The following is a 21,491-nucleotide window of genomic DNA, read 5'->3' as shown; positions in this document are numbered from 1 at the left end:
TTACTAATGTGATGGCATTGGAGGAGGCAGGTGACACATTCAGGACAAGTCTCAGGTAAACAACTCACGCTCGGTCAGGTATTTCATTACACCTCTCTCACGTCCGCTGGGCAAGATAATGTGTAATAATCACTGCTACGTGTGTGAGTGTGAGAGGAAGAGGCAGGAAGAGAGAGAACACAGCCGCTATTCATGACACAAGGCACCTTCATCTCCTCAGTAAATGAAGTCAATGAAAGCCAGCAGTGGAGTCAGATGACAAACTGAAGATAATGTGGTTAAGCCCCTACAGAAGAACAGGGGAGCGGAGTGAGTTTTCTTGCTTACTGTAACAGGCTGATCTAATAATCTGTGTGCTGGAACAACAGTGTTGCTTGGCTCAGCTGGGACTTGAAAGAGCGGCATTTTAAAAAACGGAGCCGGAGAACAGAAAGGAGAACAAAAGTGAAGAGGACGAACAAAAGGAGGAGAGGAGTGTGACTCGCCCACCCTCAACTCTCTGCAGTGAGAAGTAAAAATAAACCTACACACACACACACACACACACACACTCACACACAGGAGGAATAATCCCTGGGCAACTTGGACATATTTAATCTGCCTCTCATTTTCAAGAGGGATTAATTTCTACTTCCTAATCTGCTCAGTGTCCCTAAATCACATCTCATCGGTGCACTTTTCCCTGTGCGGCCCCGTCTCCTGTGTGGTTGTCTGACAGCCCAAGTTTACCTACAGCTACCTCTGTGGCTTAACTAGGATCAGACCGAAGCTGGCAAGAGACCACGTGAAAGTAAACACTAGGCATGGATGGTGAAGGATGATCTGCTGCAGCACTATTTACATTTGCACCATCTGTACATACAAACCTGCTTATTTTCCCAACAAAAAACCCTCAAATTTAGTTTGTAAAATGTACTTTTTTTTCTCAGCAACATGGTGGAGCCCGCTAAGCACCATTTAAACCATTAGTGGTCAGTGCAGACAGGTTTGTTGGCAGTTTTAACAATCTACCAGCGCTGAAGATGGTTACGTAACACATTATTGTCACCTCAATCACATCAGTAGCGGGCTACGCTGCCTGACTGATACCTGCTTTTTATAGAAACATCAGCTTGTGCAAATCCTTTCGAGCAGTCTAACCATCGTACATGCAAAACAAACGAGATGTGTGTTTAATAAAAAAAACAAAAAACACACAGAATCTTCCTGTTCAGCTACAAATGCTCATTTTGTAAGATAGATAGATTTTCATGCACTATACCATATACTATGGTCCAGTACTCACCCTGAAGTAATCGCTGCATGCTGCCAGGACGGCTTTGTGGGCATGGAACTTCTGCTCGCCGGCGACCAGGGTGACGTCACACAGCAAGCCATCCTTCCTCTGCTGGTTGAGGGCAGCGAGGACCGAGTCCTGGTGTGACTTTGACTGACAGAGCCTCTGTCCTGTCAGCATCTCCCTACTGCTACACACACACACACACACACACACACACACATATACACACATACAGAGGATATGTTATTAAACTGCAGTTAGATGAGACAAAGCTTTGGTTAAACTGTATTAATGACACTGATAATAACATTACAACTAGCTAACTAACTACGGCTACTACAATTACTACCGCTACTATAATTTAACCCTTTAACACACACTTCCCTATTGGGGAGAGGCTGCCTAAATGAAAGAAAGAGACTCGGTTTTTTTTTTGCTAACTACACCCTTACATTGAATTTGAACAATTTTTTGAATAGCTAGATTTCTTTGACACTACAGCAGAAAGACCTTTGCTAGCAGCATGGCTCTAGAGATAGCAGTTTGGTTCTTTGCCCCACCATTTTAGTCCAGTATGAAATATTTGGATGAACTGTCATTGAATTTCGCACAAATAGCCGTGACAAGAGGAGGAATGTTATCATGAATAGCCTATTAATTAGGATGTGATGACCTTTAACTTATGTTTAGTGCTAATTAGCACATGTTAGCTGGCTAACGCAACAATCTAAAATAACATAAAATAAAACATGGTAAGATATGCTAAATGTCCGCATTAAGATTGTCATTGTGACCCTGTTGCCATGCTAGTGTTAGCATTTAGCTCAAGCGTTTTTCATAAATTTAAGCCGCAAATGTTAGCAAGATAGCGCAATAATCTAAAATGACATAACATGCAAAACGATAATATCTGCTAAACATCAGAATTAGCACTGTCATTGTGAGCATGTTGCCATGCTAGTGTTAGCATTTAGGTCGAAGCTCCAGTTCGGCTGAGGTACTGCCTAACAGAGCTGCTAGCTGCGGACGCTCATGTCTTAAGATTTCAGTCTCAGTCCTAAATTCGTTCATTGAACTTCTAATACTTTTATGAGAGAGCAGTCTTTTGTAAAATGTTTACAAAAATATTTTTTGTTTATATTGTGTTTTGATAGCATTGGCAGTTCGTGAGAATTGTAGGCTACATAGTGTTAGCATCTTGTGGAGAGAGCAGTAGGTCCTACAAGATGTATGACTAAAATATGAATAAAAAATTACAATTTTTTTTTTCTTTTTTTATATTTCAAAGTAAGAGTTAAATTAAATCAAATTGAATGTTGACAAAGTGACACTCTACTAATCACACAAAATCCTTTGCCATGAATGACACTTTCATTATGTCTCCACACTTACAAAGAACACTTTGTGCCTATCAGTATGTGTCCTACAGTTCTCAATAAAGATTTTTTATGGTGGATGTGACAAATACACGAACTACATAACACATCCGAAAGATTGTGGCTGACTGGCTGACTGATGGACTGCTGTGGATCCATGTAGCGCCAAATATACCCTGTTTTCCTAGCCATCCTCAGTCCCTCTCCACTTGTACCCATCCATCAGCAGCATGCCACCTTGTCCATCCAAATCCATCTCTGTCCACTTACAGTTGCAGCAGTCACTCTAAATGCTGCTGTCTGCCAGGAGGCTCGCTCTGTCACCTTCATGGTGATGGGGTGTAAGACAGAGGAAATAATGGGTGTGTGGGTGGGTGCGTGTGCGCGCCGTGGGCCGGAGGTAGGATGAATGATGAGTCAGGCTGTTTGTTTGGTGGTTGGACTCTGCCGGAGGGAGAAGCCGGGGAGAAAAGGACAAAATTGCCGTGCTGGATGATGGGGAGGGGAAATTACAGGATTTTACAACTCAGAGAGGGAGAAGAGGTATGGGGGATTTGAGGAGAGATGGAAGCCTTAGGTGCCCTTGATGATAATAAATATATGAAAATATCTAGATAAAAATATTATCATTTAACTTCCGTCAGTTTGAATGTATAGACTTGCTGAATTGTGCAGTAGTGTTTTAGTATTGCACTTTCATAAAATTTATAGAATGGTCAAAATTGAAGTAGCAGAGGTGAGATAGTTTTTCCATAATGCAGCCGATCGTCACTCTCGAACTTCATGCCCCCAGGCCTGCAATTAAAAGAATGTGGTCTCCAAGGTGAAACCAAGATGACAGAGCCACAGAGGACATAACAACTTGCAACTTTTTTCAAGGGTTGAATATGACCCCCGATGATTACCCTTGTTTTATAAAATCGGTGAAGTTTCATTTTAAAGGCACAGTGTGAACTACATCTTTCAGAAGCGGGCATTGCTGTCTGCCGGTGTCTTTTTGATACTACCACCCGGGGACACCAAGGTCTGAAATCCTGCAGATGGTTTAACTTGCCAGAAAGCAGGATTTGCAAGATGACCATTTGATCTCAAAAAAACAATCAGGCCGGGCTTCAAGCTATGCGCTTATGGCCCAACTACCGTGGATCAGACCAATCAGCGTGCTATGAGGAACTGCTGGCAGCTACATGCGTGGTTTCTATGTGACGACAGTGAGAGAGGCGACTGTTTGTTTGAAAACGACAACGGCGGCTCCATGGGAGGTTAGCATAGATGCTGCTAGCATCAGTTATATCAGAACTGGAGAGAATTCTTCATTGAAGGAAGAACAAAGAAGAGCGATAAAGGCTTTTCTCGATTGTTTTTTGAAAGCGCCTGCCCTTTTCCAAACAGTTTGTGAGGGCTTCTCATATTGTTCTGTATAACAAACTAGTGTGTCAGGTTCACACATGATGCCTTAAAAAAAATGTTTTATTATAACAGAAAAGGTTGGCAGATTTGTTAAATAAGTCTGGCAATATTCTTTATTGTTATCAACAAAATCCCATAAATAAAGACAAACACATGCGTTGACCATACTAACAAGTGTTCCCTGTGTAGCCAAAGCCTGATATATTTTATTCCTCTATGCCTCTATTCCTCTAATAGTCCCCAACAAACACACAATATACTTCTGTTTGATTCAAGTTTGTTGAAACTTCAATGCCCAGCTGTTTTTTTCACAGGAGCTTTATTTAACCACTTTTTAAATAAAATAATTTCTGACTCATTCCTATAAAATTCTGTCAGCAGAACGTATGTTCACTTGAAATGAATGGGCTTGAGCCTGAGAGCTACAGACAGGCTGTACTGACAGTATTGAGAAAAGGACTAGCATGTTGTTGGTTTTGGTCTGTTCATGGGATTTGTTGACCGTGATAAAAATATAGAATACAGCGCTTCTCTAATTAGGATTACCCTTGTCTAACCTCCACTGCACAATAAGCTGGATAAGAACAGAAAGCCAGTGCAGAATGCACACTGGCCACCAGTGCTGCAAGTAAAGATTATTTCCATTACCATTATTACATAATCTGATGATTATTTTAATGATTAACTGCTTCATCGTTTAGTCGTTTAGTGTTAGAAATTGTGAAAAACGCTCATCACAGTTTCCCAGACCCCAAAGTAACACCTTTAAATTATTTATGTTGTCCATCCAACAGTCCCAAACACACAGACTCTTCATTTACTGTCATAACTGACGAAGAAAAGCAGTAAATTTTTACATTTAAGAGGCTGAAACCAGCAACTGTTCGACTTGGTAATTTTTCAATTACCAAAATCATTGGCAATTTATTTTCTTTCCATCGACTAATCCATTCATCCATTCATCAACTAGTCGTTGCAGCTGTACTGACAACACCTTTATTGATGAACATATTGATCTTACATGGATGTACATCAGGTTAAACAATCATTCTCTCAGTCTCATAAGCAAGTGTCTCTGTGTCTACATTTGCTGAAATAGTACATTAGTCAGTGCATATTATACAGTAAGTGCAATTTAATTTTTCTTTATTTATGTCTTTAGCCTTGAGCATGCATAGTTGGTGTACCGTATGTCTAGACGGATAAGGCCACTTACCTGAGGCTGGGTTCAGAAGGCATGCCCCTAGACAATGGAAGAGGAGATGGTGGTGGAGGTGGGGTGACGGTGTTATGTGGCTCCTGAGGACTGTAGTCTCCTCACTGGGAACATACATCAGCCTGATAGGACAGAGCAGCACGTCAGCTTTACTCAGTCCATCCACTCGACCCAGCCGCACTGTGACAGCCTCCTGTACGACGCGTGAAGGGATGCATCCGCCCGTCAAGCCTAATGCTGACTTCTCCCTTCTCGCAGACACACTGCTCTTGACTTTGACGATTCTTATAGCTGTTCTTTCAAGGCCTTGTTCACCTGCAGCGCAGTGGCTGCGACAGCCACAGGCACCTCGGAGTAGGGAATAAACAAGCTCAGCACTTCTACAAAACAAGCTGGGAGTCCAAATTACACCAAGTCCCTGTGGTGTAGCTACAACCTTGACATAATGTGCTACACACCTGAATCTGATATCCCTCCCTGTCTCTTGCAAGATAATAGCCGGCAGCACAAGAGGGAAACAGAGGTCAGCACAGATGCACTCAGAAATCCAAGCTACTCTGTGTACTCTGATTGAAATACTACTTACTTACTGTACACTAAGACACCCCAAGTCCTCTCAAATGACTGTTGTATAGAAGGAAATCTTTATATGTACGTGGTTCACCTTAAGTGTAGACAGGAGTGTACAACTGGCTGATCTTGAGTGTAGTCCCCAGCCAGATCTAGTTATTGATCTGTGTATGAGTGACCTTCAGACGCATGGCCACAGGCAACTGCTCATAACTGATGAGGGAGAGAAGGAGCTTATCCTGTGGTCCACTGCCAAAACAGGCCAACACATGCGCATATTTAATAGCTTTTCCTACATAAGCTTATAATAGTGTGTTTTTTAGTATAGAGAATGAAAATCAAGCAAATGTACATGGAAACCTTGTCTGTAAATCACATCAGGAGTGCAATTAGGGCTAATAATCCATCCTGTATTGGTCACTGGTTCATCACATATCCTCAATTTATGTAGCTTATGAAGTTCTGATGGCAAATGACATTAAATTCAGCAACATCTCTCACACCTTCTAGGTGTGACATGAAGCCTCAGAAATGATTAAACATATCCGGAAGGTGGATATATTTAGGATCTGATAATCACAACAAGTAGGCCATTGTTCCCTGCTAAACACTGTAATCTCCTGACTGAAAACAACCACATTGGTAGATGTTGTCTTTTACGCTCAAGAGGCAATTAGGATCTACCCCATGAACTGCGCGCAACTGATGCGGGGAGGAGGAGGAAGGCTTGGGTTGCCAGATCTTCAGGCACAATTAGTGCATTAACTGTCACTTTCCAAAAGCTCCCAGCTGTCAAAAGGTCTCCTAGCAACAGGCCAGCGCCTCGGTCCACAAACTATGAGGACGGAGAGCAACCTCCTCCGCACGAGCACAACGATCCTGTTGCATCCATCACAGGGCGCACTCAGGCAATCCACAACCGCAATCTGGTTTTTTTTAGGGCACCGTGCGGCTTTGCGGGAATTTACTGTATTCGTCTCCCTCTTGTTTTAATATACCACAAGCTTACGCACCTCATATGAATGTGTTCCGATTCGGTCCCGTCCCCTCTGGCGGCGCCTCCGTTACAAATGTCATTTGATGTCCGAGGCTGGTCTCTTCCTGCATCCGCGGCGGGAGGAAAGAGGAGCGCTGCGGCGAGCAGATGCGCTCAGTTCTCACGGACACTTTGTTGGTTCCACTGTAGCACCTAAATTGTTACATTATAACCCCGCCTCTCCACGGCGGTCACATGAATGTGGACTGAGAGGGGATACAGCGCCCCCAGGTGGATAATTGGGGCACGGCACACTATGTTTACTATATGTACAGTGAGATGAGGGCCTGCAGGGACACCAGGGGTCCTCAGAGGATTTCTAAGGGGTGTACAGAAAAATTGGGTATTGTTTGTTGTTTAATGTTACTGTCATTTAACACCATACTACTCCACCAAGGACTGACTATTGAACCCAAACAGACCATATTTACATCACAACTGAGTACAACACTGGCGCTGTAAGTCATTATAGGAGTTATTATCCTTTATTATAGACATTTAACCAGTGAGTAGTATGCAAAGGCTAAATTTCTAATAATATTTCTATTTTCATATAGACTATTCTGTGGCTGTATTTTATTAGCTGTATACTAATGTTTTTATATCTGTTGAGTATCACCTGAAGGCTGGGTTTTAGTCATTCCCTGGCTAAATTGATACATTTGTGATTTCCATTAAGCGTTATGAGGTAAAACTATAGTACACCACATCGTTACCCACTTTTTCTTCATCTTTTCATGAATAAGCGACAGAACCTCCTGTTGATATGGATGTTTAAAAAAAAAAGCAAATATTGTCTGGATTAATAGACAAGGTGACTTTCGTAAACAACTCCCTGCAGTGTTCCTGACATCTCTGGTCTGGGACTGTCCCATCACTCATCTGCAGGGATGGTGCGTTCAAGTGCTCCCCGTCAAACCCCAGTTTCTGCCGCTGTTGACGCATTCAAGTGCACCCTTGCATTGAGATATTTAATGTTTCTACCACACTTCTGAGAACTTAGCACCGTTTCAACTTTCAAAACTATAAGTGACATACATCTTTTACTTCAAGAAATTGGTTTTATAAATATTATTTTACATTAAAGCAACGTATCTATTAAGTGTTCACATCGGGTAATAAGAAAATCTTGACCTCTCCAACTGTACGTGAAGGCAGCCTCACTCCACAGCAGCCAGACAAGGGAAGACGGAGAGCTGTGCCGCAGCTTGTCGCAGGAAACACGCTACCAAATTCCCCACAGGATTGCTCCGACGAGTATCCATGTAGACAGCTGTTACATGGACTCCGGGGTAGTTGGGGGTAAGTGTTTGTGTTTCTTTTTTTTTAACCTCTTAGTAAAGTTTCTTGTAACTTACCGAAGTTGTTTCGGGCCCCCGTCCCATGGCAGCGACCGAGGCAGGGATGTTTACTGTACTCTCTCCCCACAATTGGCGTCTAATTTACGGGAAAACGTCTTTCCTGTCGATAGACTGGAATACTCTTTCAAGTACTTGGCTTCGGGTCTAAGCTAAAGTAACTTGTTAATATGTTTTTTTACTAACTTGTTCACGCTTTTTACATTGGCGTGGTGTTGTTGGTGGTACGTGTAACAATATTTACGTTGCTAACTTTCATTGTTTAATCATTGCTAATATGCTAACTCAAAAGTGTATGCTAATGACTAACCAAAATGCTTTCCCCCCGTTAGAACTTAAGGGCTGGTGATGTTCACTATGAAGCTTGTTGGAGGTGGTGACTTTACATATAATCAGTGCTGTGGTAATATTAAGTAAACTCTTACCACGAGTGGTAGTACCAGCACATGATAATCATCAGGAAACCAAGCACCCATATAAACAACCCATTTCTTTACACTCAAAAGAACTTTATTATAAAAAACTTAAAATAACTACTTGTAATAAGACACATGTGCATGTGTTAGTACACTTCATCAGGACTGATATAAAAAAAAATAGCCCTTTGTAAGCCCCTCTGAAAACCTAAACTGATACTTTGCTTTTGTGTTCACAGGGGAAGTATTACATTCTGTTAGGCGTTCAAGGTTCTTGTGAAGCTCTGACAATTAAATGTGAAGTTTTATGTGCATCAACAAGCTCAGACTCATTCTACTGAATGAGCCTGGATCTTTAACATCCCCCACCCTGTGTAACTGCATGCTCCTCAAGTCTGCACGGGAACGGACTAGATTTTGGTCGCTTAATTCCATTGCACTGATGTGTCTCTAAACAGTGCTTCTCAAACTGGATGGACCTAAATACTTAATTAATTTTAATTTGATTAATGTAATTTGATTCTAGGTGATAGCATGAGATAGACTGCTTTGATGTTAGGGCTTCAGTCTGTTCCTGTTCTAGAGATCTGTAGTAAATTCAATAATAACCACCTGCTAAAATCTTCTCAGCTGGGGATAATGAAGACAGATTGTCATGAAATGTTTGGTTGTGAAGCTGAACATATAAACCCATTTCCCGTATAAATGCTTCCTTTCCAGGGATGTCGGATTCCTATCTGTGACACCGAGGCACATGCTGACCAATGATGGGAAAGTCTGACCTGCTGCAATGCCCATCGGCTCCACTGAGATGACCCCAGGAGAAGTGAAATGTGGATAATGGTGTGAGCCGGGAGAATTCAACGTCTGGGCCAAGATATCCTCACACTGAGCCAAAAAGAAAACCTGTTCTAGTTGAGACAAAAAACACACACTCACCCCCAATCAGCTTCCACAATGCTGCTGCCAGGACCACTGTGGGTGTGCCTGGCTCTGATATGGATGGGAAGCTGCAGTGCCCACAGTCTATTTACCTGCGAGCCCATCAAAGTGCATCGGTGCTTGGGGATGCCCTACAACATGACCTTTTTTCCCAACATGATGGAGCACTACGACCAGGATATTGCAGCTAGTAATATGGAGGTGAGTCCTCATAACATGACATATATATATTTGTTGATACACTGATTTTTACCAATATTGGTCTTCTTGGACAGTAGCTAATAAGTCTTTTGGATTGCCAATGCAGTGTTTTCATTTTTGCCTAAAAAACAGATTTATCAAACTGTAAGTTACATTTTATGATTTACACTTATTTTATTTACTTATGGTTCAGTTTTCTGAATCAGTTCATTATTCAAAGGCACCGTTTGTAACACAGATTTCTTCATTTCTTTTAAAGTTGTGGTATTGGTGTTTATTGTGGTATTGGGTGGGTCGATGCAAACCCATGCTGTGGATGGGAACACTATTTGGCTAAACATAAAGCAAGGTTCAAACCCACATAACTCTATTTTAAATTCTAGTGGAGCTGCCCGGGTTTCCAAAAGAATGTGTTTTGAGCTTCAATGATGAACTGGAACACACTTACACAGGGTACATGTACAGGATGGGGAAAAAAACTTTATATTAAGGGCACTACAGTTTCCAAAATAAAATGATGGCATGTCTTGTTTCTGCAAACCAAAAGTATGTTCAAATTTGCACGTGTTACATGTATCATAATGACATTTCTACAATTTATATCATGTTCATTACATGTATACGAGCTGACTTTCACGTCATGAGGTGGAGGGGGTGGTGTCACGGAGATGGCTGCAAAGCCAGAGACCACTGTTCCAAGTTATATTTTAAATGAGATGTAATTTCAGGACAATTTCCATGTTTGTGGTGACAAAACCAGGTATTTTAAGCAAAAACATGATGATGATCATCTTTTCCTAACCCTGACCGGGTGTTTTTTGTGCCTAGACCAGAGCTTTGTCACAAGATAAAATTGAAATTGAACAGAAAGAAACATAAAGTTGCAGCATCAAGAAATGTTAAGTTTTAACATATCATAGTGGTTTGCAGAAACATACATTGGCAGCATTTATTCTGGTGACTGAGTTGGTTAATGGGGTTCACAGCTGCTGACCCACCTTAAAGAATCCCATTAGTCTTGGTTTCCATAGAGAGCTGTAATTATATTGGCCTGTGATAAGAAAGCTTCCTCTGCTTGTAAATAAAAATTACAATTCAAGTCACATTTAAAGATAATGAATATCATCTCAAAATAATTGCTAGGATTAGTTCCATTATTAGTGCTGTTACTGGCTTCAGTCTATAAATGTCTGTGCCTGTCAGCCTTCAGAGGCGCATATTGAGTGAACCATAATTACCATTTTGTAATGGTCATCAACAGGCAAACACAATTTACCAGCCCCAGTTCATCCACAGATCATGCCTGATTGGTATAGAACATTATTTAGTGAATAAAGTGTTGAATTGTATTAGTGTGCATGTGACAACTCTGGATCTGTCACTTATTTTGAATTCTCAAAAAAATCGATGTAAAACCCAGAGAACATAATTGCCACATTGAAAAGTAATGGGGAATCAGTGGACAAAAAGGAATATCTTTCTACTGGAACTACACATCAAGGTTCTTTAAAAAAAGAAAAGTAGATTAAGAAAAAACATTTTTCTTTACTGAAACCTGCTACTATACTAGGGAGTGGAATGTATGCAACATGCACTGAGGTCTGAGAGTTGTTTAGCACACTGTACATTTTTTTTCTCTGCAGTTGTCTTACAGTAGTATCAACAGGATTATCCCTAAAATGAAGACACCATTTGTTTGAGGCGACACTTTTTTAGCGATAGCTTCATTTTTATTCATGTGAGGCAGTTTTGCACATCAGCAGGGAGAACTTCTTGAAAAATACTCTTATTCATAACTAAGAACCATGTGAGGTCCAGCCACTGAAGCTTTCTATCAAAGTGAGGTGAAGAGATGCAAATATGTAAATTTGGTCCATTAGTCTGTTTATTGAGCAGATGCGTTTAATTTTGTTCTGAAGGTGAAAGTGGGATTAAAATCCATTTTTGCTAAGAAATAGCATATGCTGAATCTCCTTTGTGTTTCTTTTGTTTGTAATCACAAATGCTAAGTTTAATTTCACTTCTCTGTTGTGATAGTGCCCCAACATTAGTGTTTTCAAAAAACAAACACTAATGTGTTAGCAAAGAGTAGCTAAACAATTTCCATTGTATGATGCATGACAATAGTCACTCAGCAGATGTCAAAATGACATGAACCAAGATTAACGCTAGTTAACTTAGCTTGCTAGTCAGTAAGCTGATTATCCGCTAAGCAGACTACAAACAGGAAACTCCTCCTAACTGTTAAATGCTATACGGGACAGATGCCTTAAATTTTTAATGTTACACAACCAGTGCTATCTGTGGTTGTCGTAGGCTATGACGCGCTCCAGTGTGCACTATGAAAGTCAATAACATGTCTCCTAACAATGCCGGCACTGAGGTGTCAGCAGCTGCTGTGGGTAGTTAAGATGCTGTTTCCACAAATATGTCAAAAACATTTTTAAGCTCCTCAAAAAAGTGGAAAATTATGCCCAAGAGCTGCAGTAACATTATTTTTAATTTATATTTCCTCACACAAAACTCCCTGGCTTTCCCTACCATGCTAACAGACCAACTGTTGTCTTGTGGCCCTCCTCAGCAGTAAACTCAGTTTGTGTAGTTGTTGCATCCTGTGTCCTGGCATTCCTGAGGGCCAGGGTTTGGGTTACACACATTTGGTGTCAGAGTGACGAGCATGAACAGTGATCTGTTGAAGGAGTCTTTTGTGTATCATCTGGCAAAGGTAGCACGTACTGGCTTTTTATTTCACAGCGAACCTGGCCACGGGCAACTTCATCGACTTTGTTGTGAGGGGCCTTTGATTTCTGGAGGAAGGGGAGGGACACACCCAGCCTCACACAAAGCCCAGCCTGCATACCACAATGACTATTCTCTCTCTGTTAATCACTCACTCATTTCCCCCCTGTACACAGTCTTACCTCCAAGGTCCTGTCTCCCAGGTGACAGGCTTACACTCTCTGGCCTACATTCAACATTACATACTATACATGGCTCTCTTTGAAAGTGTGCAGTGATTTATGACAAAGCCCTGACGCTGTAATCAGGAAGTCTTCTGTATGGGCTCAGTCCAGCCTATCAGTAGGATTTTCCGGAGGAGGGATAACCTTTTTCTGCCCTTGGTCCCAGATTCCACCCATGTTTGGCAGCTTTTGAAATAGAAAAGTCTGAATCGTTAGAATACAAAGAGAATGGAAAGACTAATTGACGTACTGAAACAGACAGGGAACACTCAAGGGTCTTAAAAGTTCAAGCGAAAGTTTGAAAAGTGATTTTCTAGCCATTTTTCGACTCATTTAATCCTCAAAGTACTTTGCTCTGAAATTCTCTGCAGAGGATTTTGCCTTTAAGACCAAGTCAGCCCGACTTGTACCGCTGATCCTGGCTAAAGGTTTCAGAAATGAGGGCAGTTTTTACAGTAACTCTGTTATAAAGCAAATAAAGGTCAGATTGTTGAGCAATGGGCAGCTCATTGAGACGGAGTCCAGGACCTCCACATTAGAGAAACAAGGACGCTTACTGTCAGAGGGGGCAAGCCCCGACCCCACAGACGTGGGCCTGCTGCCAGACTGGATTTCAGAAAAAAAAAGAGGAGAGGAAACATTGAATAGTAGACTGTGTTGAAGTGTATGTGTGTGTTTTGTGTACAAATATTAGCATTATAGACTGAAGTCTGTCCGTGCATGTTGGTCTGATAATGGTAGATGAGGTTCAAACACAAAACTCTAAATGTCCACATGGTTTAGTGCAGTTGTAAGTGAGCAATGTATTCTGGGTGATGGAAGTGGCTTAGAGGCAATAATAAAGGAACCTCTGCTAGTCTCAAAAGTATACACTAACTCAAAATCCAAGGATTAAGAAACATCAGCATAGACATGATCTAGACCTGTTTAACTGGCATGAAGTTGTCTCCAGTATAAGCTGGTTGCCACTGATAAATCCACACAGATTGTGCTGTAGACACACTAATACCGCAGCTCATCAGCAGCCTAACCTATCAACATCTCTGTGCATTCCAGCGTTCCTGGCCTGTCGTTGTGTGTTTCCAAACGTCCGTGCACTCATTTCCTGCCACCTATACCACACCCCCCACGTCTCAGTTCTCGAGCTCTTGACCAGTGTGTTGAAATGGAAGGATATGGTTCCCAGCCAGTGAATGGGCCCCTTTGTGTGGCGCTATAGATAACTGCAGATCAACAAAATACAGTAAATACTTAATGTAGAGCAGTGGTTCCTGGCTTTTTTCATTTGTGACCCCTTAAAATGAAGTCAAGTCAATTTGATACCGATCATCATCACTTCTATATGTTTGTGGGTTATTACAACCAAGTCAACCATAGTCAGATTTGTTCCTCTTGTTTTATCCTGTTGGGCCTTATAGGATAACTTCAGTATTTTTCAACATCAACCCTGTTTTCCCATGTTTTTGTGTCTAAGTGACTAATGTGGAGTACAATTTCTGGAATTGTTTCAGTATTAATGAGGCTGCTGCAGCCAGCAGCCAGGGAACTCTCTGCAAAGTAATCCCTGTGGGCAATCATACACCTTCAAAGTACAGCCATTTGATGTGCTTCTTTTTGCCACTGACAGGCTCATATTGTTATTGTCCAACAACATTATGGAAGGGATCCCTACAGACATAGACCTTTTTGTTAAAGAGTAAGATCCTTTTTGTTTAACCAGAAACGGCTGCTTGCCAAAACCACCAGACTCCATCTGCGGAAACTAATTTGCCAAAACGGTCTTGGTTCATTTTTCCACTGTTAAAAAATCACCAACTCTGGTTTAGTCAAATAAACCCTTAATTCACCATGTTAGATGTGAAAATATCTGTCTCTACACGCTGCTTCTCTGACGACCACCCTCTTTCTCACTCCACTCCTGATATTTTCACGCTGAGTGTCTGTTTCTGTTTAAATAAAAGGGATCTACAAAAAGGTTTATGTCAGTAGGGATCCTTTCCATAATGTTGTCAAACACCTAGAATAACAATCAGAGGCCAGTTTCAAAAACAAGCACTTTTGTGGACTTTGACAGTGTGCAATTAAAATGCAAGGGAATTGCCCATTGCTGCCTGTTTCATATTTGTTGCGGTCTCTTTTAATACTGGACCAATTTCTAAGATTGCTGGCCCCATTTGTCACTTAAACACAAAAACATGGGAAAGTAATGTCCAGGTTGAAAAATACCAAAGTTGCCCTTCAAGAGACAGAATGATCCAGTTTTTCACAAGAAGAAGCACAAATTTGGTAATGTCTAAAGTTATAAATCTTATATCACGTAGTATATACACTTTTTGGCAACTCTACCCCTGTGTTGATCATATTGCAACTCCTTATTCTCATTTATGACCTCAGCACTTTTAAAAAAAATGTTTTTGTCTGTTTTCGTCTGTTTTCCCACAGTAGGTTGCATCTTCAAAGGTATTTTTCATGATCTTACCAGCTACTACTGTCTGCCTGAAATGATCAAATGTTTTCAGGGGTGAAGCTTATATTGAATATTTTGAACAGACCCCGTCAGACCACGCTGAGCAAGGTCGTGTTTTTTCAGATAAATGTGAAGTGAAAAATATATTTTCTCTGCATCTCCAGCCATTCATGCCCCTGGCAAACCTGCGCTGCTCTCCAGATGTCCACCACTTCCTATGTCAAGCCTTTATCCCAGCATGCAGTGAGGAGGACAAGGTGATCCGTCCATGCAGAGAGGAGTGCGAGACCGTTCAGTCTGACTGCGAGGAGAATATACGAATCTTTGGGATCACCTGGCCTCCTGAGCTACAGTGTGATAAGTAAGAAAACCACAATTTCAGAGGAGCAACATCATTGGTTCTTGACCAATCCATTCACAGATTTGTTTTTCCCCCACCAGATTGGAGTCATGTAGCCTGGTTGATGTGTCAGCACCTGCCACCACCCCAATGAGTGCATCATCGGCAAAGAGGGACCTTGGCTTCTGGTGCCCACTGCAGCTTAAGACCAAGCCGGGTCATGGATCATCCTTCCTGGGCGCCCAGGACTGTGCTCCACCTTGCTCCAACATGTACTTCAAACCCCATGACATTGAATTTGCTAAGAGCTTTGTCGGCGTGTGCTCCATCATCTGCTTGGGTGCCACGCTCTTCACCTTCCTCACTTTCCTCATTGATGTCAAGCGTTTCCGTTACCCTGAGCGTCCCATAATTTTCTACGCTGTGTGCTACAGCTTTGTCTCGCTCATATACTTTATTGGTTTCCTGCTGGGGAACAATGCGGCCTGTACCAAAGCGTCTCATCCTGCCGGTGTGGATACAGTGGTGCTGGGCTCTCAGAGCAAAGGCTGCACTCTGCTTTTTATGCTGCTCTACTTCTTCTCCATTGCTGGTATCGTCTGGTGGGTCATACTCACCATCACCTGGTTCCTGGCAGCTGGACCCAAGTGGAGCTGTGAGGCTATAGAGAAAAAAGCGGTATGTTTTTAAGAATGTGTGGTCTTTGGCAGTAGCAAATGGCAGGATAATACAGCAAAGAAATATAAACATAAAATGAGCAAGTGAAAATATTGATCACTATTTCTGCTGTTTTTAGGTGTGGTTCCACTCTGTGGCCTGGGGGATCCCTGGGGCATTAACTGTCATGCTGCTGGCTCTGAACAAGGTTGAAGGAGACAACATCAGCGGCGTTTGCTTCGTGGGGCTCTACGACCTGGACGCCCTGCGCTACTTTGTTCTGGCTCCTTTGTGTGTGGGTGTCATAGTCGGCCTCTTCCTCATCCTGGCGGGCATCGTTTCCCTCAACAACGTCCGGCAGGTCATTCAACACGATGAACGCAACCAGGAGAAGCTGAAGAAGTTTATGATCCGCATCGGTGTGTTCAGCTGCCTCTACTTGGTGCCACTGGTCACCCTGTTAGCCTGCTACACCTACGAACAAAGTCACCGCAGCACCTGGGAGAACACCTGGATCAACGACCGCTGTCAGGAGTACAGCATCCCCTGCTCCTACAAGGTAGCTGTGGATTATTCATTCGCTGAAGGTGTAATGGCTCCAAATTAGTAAAGGCCAAAGGACACATTAGAAAAGGCTTTCTAACCTGTTAGTTGTGTTGTTCACTTACTTGGTTGATGCTGTTGACTGAAGATCTGTGTCTTTTTATGGCTGACTAAAAGCAAGCCAGAAGCTACTGTTAGTGTGTGGTTGCGTGTGAAAAAGGGCAAAGTCTAATCTAATCTTGCAAATTACTAAGAAGGGCTCAGAAAGGCTTAAAATTTACAATTTGTAAAATAATTTAGCTCAGTCAACAAAAGTCAAACAATTAAGCTCTAGGTGCATTGCGATGACATAATATAACACAATGTGACGGTTTGTCTTTAAACAACACCAAAAATGTCACTTGAAAAATGTATTATGATCTTTACAGTATTAGGCTGAAATATGGAAACACATTAAAACAGTCTTTGTAAGCACTATCTGACCTAGAAAGTCTTTTTACCATAAATATCCATTACAAAAAATGTCTCTAAATCAAAAAGCACAATTTCCTGAGCAACACACACCTGATTGTTTTCAGAATTATATAACAGTCCAGACTCCTGTTCCTAAATGGTCCGCTTCATGTGTGTAAAAGAGAAGTGCAATGTCCAGGGTGAAATGTAGTGCAACTAAATATAAATATTTAAGTAGATGTTTTAAAAGAGGCCTGTTAGTCTGTGTTACTTTCTATGAAATTTTTTTCTGAAGGCAGCTTACAGAGCTAAAACAGGTCAAGTACAGGCTAACCAGTATAGAGGAATAACTGTCTCCAACAGCAATATATTATTACCAGCCGCAACATCTTCAGCAGTGAGTCTCTGTATGTCATCATGGCAAAATGTGGTCCTGGAGACACAGGAGAGATTCAGATTATTTTGTCAGATTTTTATATGTCCGTCCATCTGTCTGTCTGCCTGTCTGTCTGTCTGCCTGGGGGCAACCATGCAGAGTTCGAAAACGGCCGTGGTCTTACCCATGAGTACTGAGTACTCATGTTATAATGTAGTGATGACTACTGACAATTCTGCACTACTGTCACTGGGTTGTTATGGGTTGGAATGGGTGTCGCAGCTGGTGTGATCCCATTGTAAGATGGTCTCCAGTTGTATTATATTGTATATCTATATATCATTGTAGTGCATTATTATATACTTCAGTTTTAAAATGGTTGTCCATTTACAGTATAAACTTTTGCTCCAAAAATATAATGTGTAGTGCTGTACATAAGCTATTGTGTGCTGTTGTACAGTGTGAAAATGATCATGGAAATTCAAAGCAAAAAGGACAATGTAAAAGAAAAAACACTACCTCAGTCATTTGTTAAATGTCTGTATCTGAAGTGAAAAGTTCAAAAGCTTGATTTTGTCTTAAGTCAGAAATGTGCTTAATTAGTTTACACACACACAATCACAGGGATTCTTGAATGGTTTGTGTTTTGTCTGCTTGTTTCAGATGACAGAGCTCGACCGGCCTGATCTCTCCCTGTTTCTGGTGAAATACTTAATGACGTTAGTGGTGGGAATATCTGCAGTGTTCTGGGTCAGCAGCAAAAAGACGTGCTCTGAGTGGGCCTACTTCTTCAACAGGACCCGCAAGAGAGAGTGAGACCATATCTCCAGTCCTATTACATTTTCAAATTCAGTTTCCATGAGAAGTAAATATGTAGTGTTACTGTGCTCTCCTGTTCTCTGACCAACAGTCCAATCAGTGAGAGTCGCCGGGTACTGCAGGAGTCCTGCGAGTTCTTCCTCAAGCACAACAGCCGCGTCCAGCACAAGAAGAAGCACTACAAACCGAGCTCCCACAAGCTCAAAGTCATCTCCAAGTCCATGGGCACGAGCACAGGCGCTGCAACATCCAACGCCTCCACTACCGCCACCATAACCAATCAAGGAATCTCTGCGCTGGGCAATCACGAGCCCCATTTGCATGGATCTATGTCTGAGGCCTCAGTCAGGGAGCACCTGGATAGAGGCACCTCCAGCCGAAGCTCCAGGAGAGGGGAGAGGGAGAGGGAGAGGGAGAGAGAGGGAGGAGAGAGACGGAGCAAAGGTGGGAGCTCCAGTAAGGTCAGCAGCCGCTCAGGGAGCATGCACAGAGTCCCAGATGGGAGGTAAGTGAGACAGAGGTGAAATACCCCAGCTAGAATTGTTAAATGTTTCATCGTTTATGTTTCTGACAAGCAAATGTCAATGTAACACTTTGACTACAAGCAGTATTATTCTTGTTGATATGATAGACACTTCTGTTGTATCCCAGCTCTGTTTAAGAAGCTTTGTACTTGGTTGTTTTTGTTAGCAGCTGTTAGCCGTTTTTGTCAGTTAATAATCATCAATGGTCTGCGTCCTGGTTGGTTTAGGATGACTCCGAGGAGCGAGCTGTCAGATGTCAGGCAGCTCCCCAGTGGACTGCAGCATCCAGCTTTAAACCTATCACACAGCAGCAGCATCCAGGGCTCCGCCCACCAGCTGGGTCCCCGGGTGCCTGAGGAGAGCAAGGACACAAAGGACAGCACCTGCTGAGAAATCTGACCCACCAATTTATCTGTGCATCCATCCATCCATCCATCCATCCATCCATCCATCCATCCATCCATCCATCCATCCATCCATCCATCCATCCATCAATCCTTGAAACCACTTGTCCATGTATCTGTTTCAAACCATAGAACCCATTTGTATTATACTTCATATAAGCTTCATCATCACATTATGATTGTATTGGTTACATTATAGTCCATGAATGTTTCAAACGCAGTATGTTCAGAATCTGTTGGTTTCAGCAGAGAGCCTGAAGGTGCTGGATTGTTCAGTTTAGTGACAGCTGTGTCTTTGAGCTTTACTTGGCTTCTGACCATTTAGTGTATATCTGAATGTTCTGCTGCTGAATCAGCTGCTGTTTTCCACCTATACATCTACCAATGGTCATTTAATTTTTATAGCATGCATTAAAAACTTTAGGTCTACTGTTGTGTAGCTTGTTAGCTCCATGGCATAAAATGCATACTAGTAAACAAATTCAATATTTATGTAAACATTCTATTTTTTAGAAATGAAGTCTTTCACTGGACTAGTCGCTACACTGAGTGTTATGTTAAGAAAGGTCATGATGTTGCCAAACATTCAAAGTAAGGAGAGTCTTCCTGTGGTTGACTGTTTTTTGAATGTCTTATTGTTTTTCCTGGAATGATGGTTTGTCTTCAAACCTCATCTTGTAATACACACAGTATGCTACTTTACTGCTCCGTTGAAAAAAAGGCACACTCTTAAACTTGATATAGTTAATTTTTAGACTGTATCGTAATTGTGAATTTTATTTGACAAAGTTTTACTTTCTCTTGTTTCTGTTGTCCAAACACTTAATGTGCAGAGATGTCTTCAAAGAAGTGTCCTGTGTATCTGGATAAAGTATAGCTTTATAGTTTTCTACAAGAATGTACCTTCCTTTGAGTAGTTCCATATCTTAAAAGAAGTTCAAAGAACCTACAGATGGTTTGCATGTGTGATGTCTATCTGTGATCTTGCTGTAGGTATAAATTCATGTGATCTTGGATGAATTGAGGAAACAAATCAAACCAGCTTTGCACTATGTGTCAGTAGAAGCACAAACAACTAATTATTAAGTATGAATAGTCATACACAAACACAAAAAGAGAATGTGTGGCTTTGTTCAGGGCTTATTTATAACATATGGCTCTTGGCCTGGGCCATATATTTCTTTTTAGTACTTCCAGATCAACGCCTGTGGTTTATTTGAGAATCTGTCTTGCTGGACTGTCTTATTTGCTGTGTAAGGGATAGATTATTCCCTTAAAGGTGCAATATGTAAGAATTTTAGTTTAAAACAAAAAAAATTCACAAACAGTATATGAAGAAATAACAGTGTTGGCATCATGTCAAAGACATCTATGTATTGGGTTAGATAGATATATGTTGAGGTTAGCATGCTAACCAGTTAGCCTCTTACCACTTTGTGCCTCAAGAGGTGACAGTCTGGTAGTAATATAGCTGTACAGATAACTAAGCTTCCTAACATCAGCTATAGTTGGCAGCTGCTGTTAGCAGTAAAGCTGCCCCCTATTTGTTTGGCGCATGAATTTGACAGGTGACCAATTCTTACATATTGCACCTTTACATGTCTTTACCTTTTATATTTGGGAGTCAGGACAATTCCAATAACACTAATTAAAAGGGAATCGTTGTGTACATACATGTATGTTCTTACTCTGGCATGTGGAGCGGGGTCTTTCTCATAATGTATCTAGACTTGGTGTAGTCTATGAAATGCTCTATACAACTTTTGTAAACTTTTTTTGTACTGTTTTTTTTATGTAGCCTATATTGCCAGTTGAATTTTGTATCAATCCAATTTAATTTTAATAAAATATAATGAAATAATTTTTGAGTCTGTGTTTTAGTATAGGTTTTAACACCACTAATTTATTCTCACACAAGCAGACTGAGAAACTGTCGATATATGACCAGTAGATACTTCACACAGTCAGGCGGGATCACAGCTGCACACATGCACACCACAGGGATGCTCTGAGGCTTTTTTTCCCTTTTTTCTTGGAGTACGTTTCCTGCACGTTGACTGGCTCCTGCTCTCTCGTCCTGCCCTCCTCGGGACTAAAAGCCCTGCTGGAGTTGGATGGAGTTAAACTGTCGCCTCAGACTC

The 21,491-nt window shown here is 41.6% G+C and overlaps 2 protein-coding genes across 8 annotated transcripts in view; one reads left to right on the top strand and one right to left on the bottom strand.

Moving 5' to 3' along the window:
• Window positions 1–5,330, bottom strand: part of klhl32 (kelch-like family member 32) — a 28,852-nt gene extending 23,522 nt beyond the window's left edge. For 6 of the 7 annotated variants that reach the window (XM_073485790.1, XM_073485795.1, XM_073485794.1 and 3 more), the window contains exons 1-2: window positions 5,282–5,330; window positions 1,286–1,466 (exon numbers count right to left, since the gene is read on the bottom strand). In XM_073485790.1, coding sequence (XP_073341891.1) covers window positions 1,286–1,466; window positions 5,282–5,304 — 204 coding nt within the window. In that variant the 5' untranslated portion in view covers window positions 5,305–5,330. The remainder of the gene's footprint in view (window positions 1–1,285; window positions 1,467–5,281) is intronic. The other variant, XM_073485791.1, reaches the window with a different exon arrangement.
• A 2,716-nt stretch (window positions 5,331–8,046) lies between these two features.
• Window positions 8,047–21,211, top strand: fzd6 (frizzled class receptor 6). Its single transcript, XM_073485257.1, has 8 exons — window positions 8,047–8,189; window positions 9,382–9,804; window positions 15,399–15,595; window positions 15,676–16,252; window positions 16,371–16,790; window positions 18,267–18,415; window positions 18,514–18,927; window positions 19,174–21,211. The coding sequence occupies exons 2-8, from the start codon at window positions 9,619–9,621 to the stop codon at window positions 19,334–19,336; spliced, it is 2,106 nt and encodes a 701-aa protein (XP_073341358.1). The 5' UTR covers window positions 8,047–8,189; window positions 9,382–9,618; the 3' UTR covers window positions 19,337–21,211.
• Window positions 21,212–21,491: the final 280 nt, after the last annotated feature.

This window comes from Pagrus major, chromosome 17 (genome assembly GCF_040436345.1).
Source record: "Pagrus major chromosome 17, Pma_NU_1.0".
Taxonomy (NCBI): Eukaryota; Metazoa; Chordata; class Actinopteri; order Spariformes; family Sparidae; genus Pagrus; species Pagrus major.
This window is presented reverse-complemented; position numbering and strand designations above follow the sequence as displayed.

Bases quoted from the DNA above. Each gene is read 5' to 3' on its own strand.
- fzd6 (XM_073485257.1), top strand. From the start codon at position 9,619: ATGCTGCTGCCAGGACCACTGTGGGTGTGCCTGGCTCTGATATGGATG. The intron at 16,253-16,370 runs GTATGTTTTTAA...TGCTGTTTTTAG, and splicing joins AGGCTATAGAGAAAAAAGCG to GTGTGGTTCCACTCTGTGGC. The intron at 18,928-19,173 runs GTAAGTGAGACA...TGGTTGGTTTAG, and splicing joins CACAGAGTCCCAGATGGGAG to GATGACTCCGAGGAGCGAGC.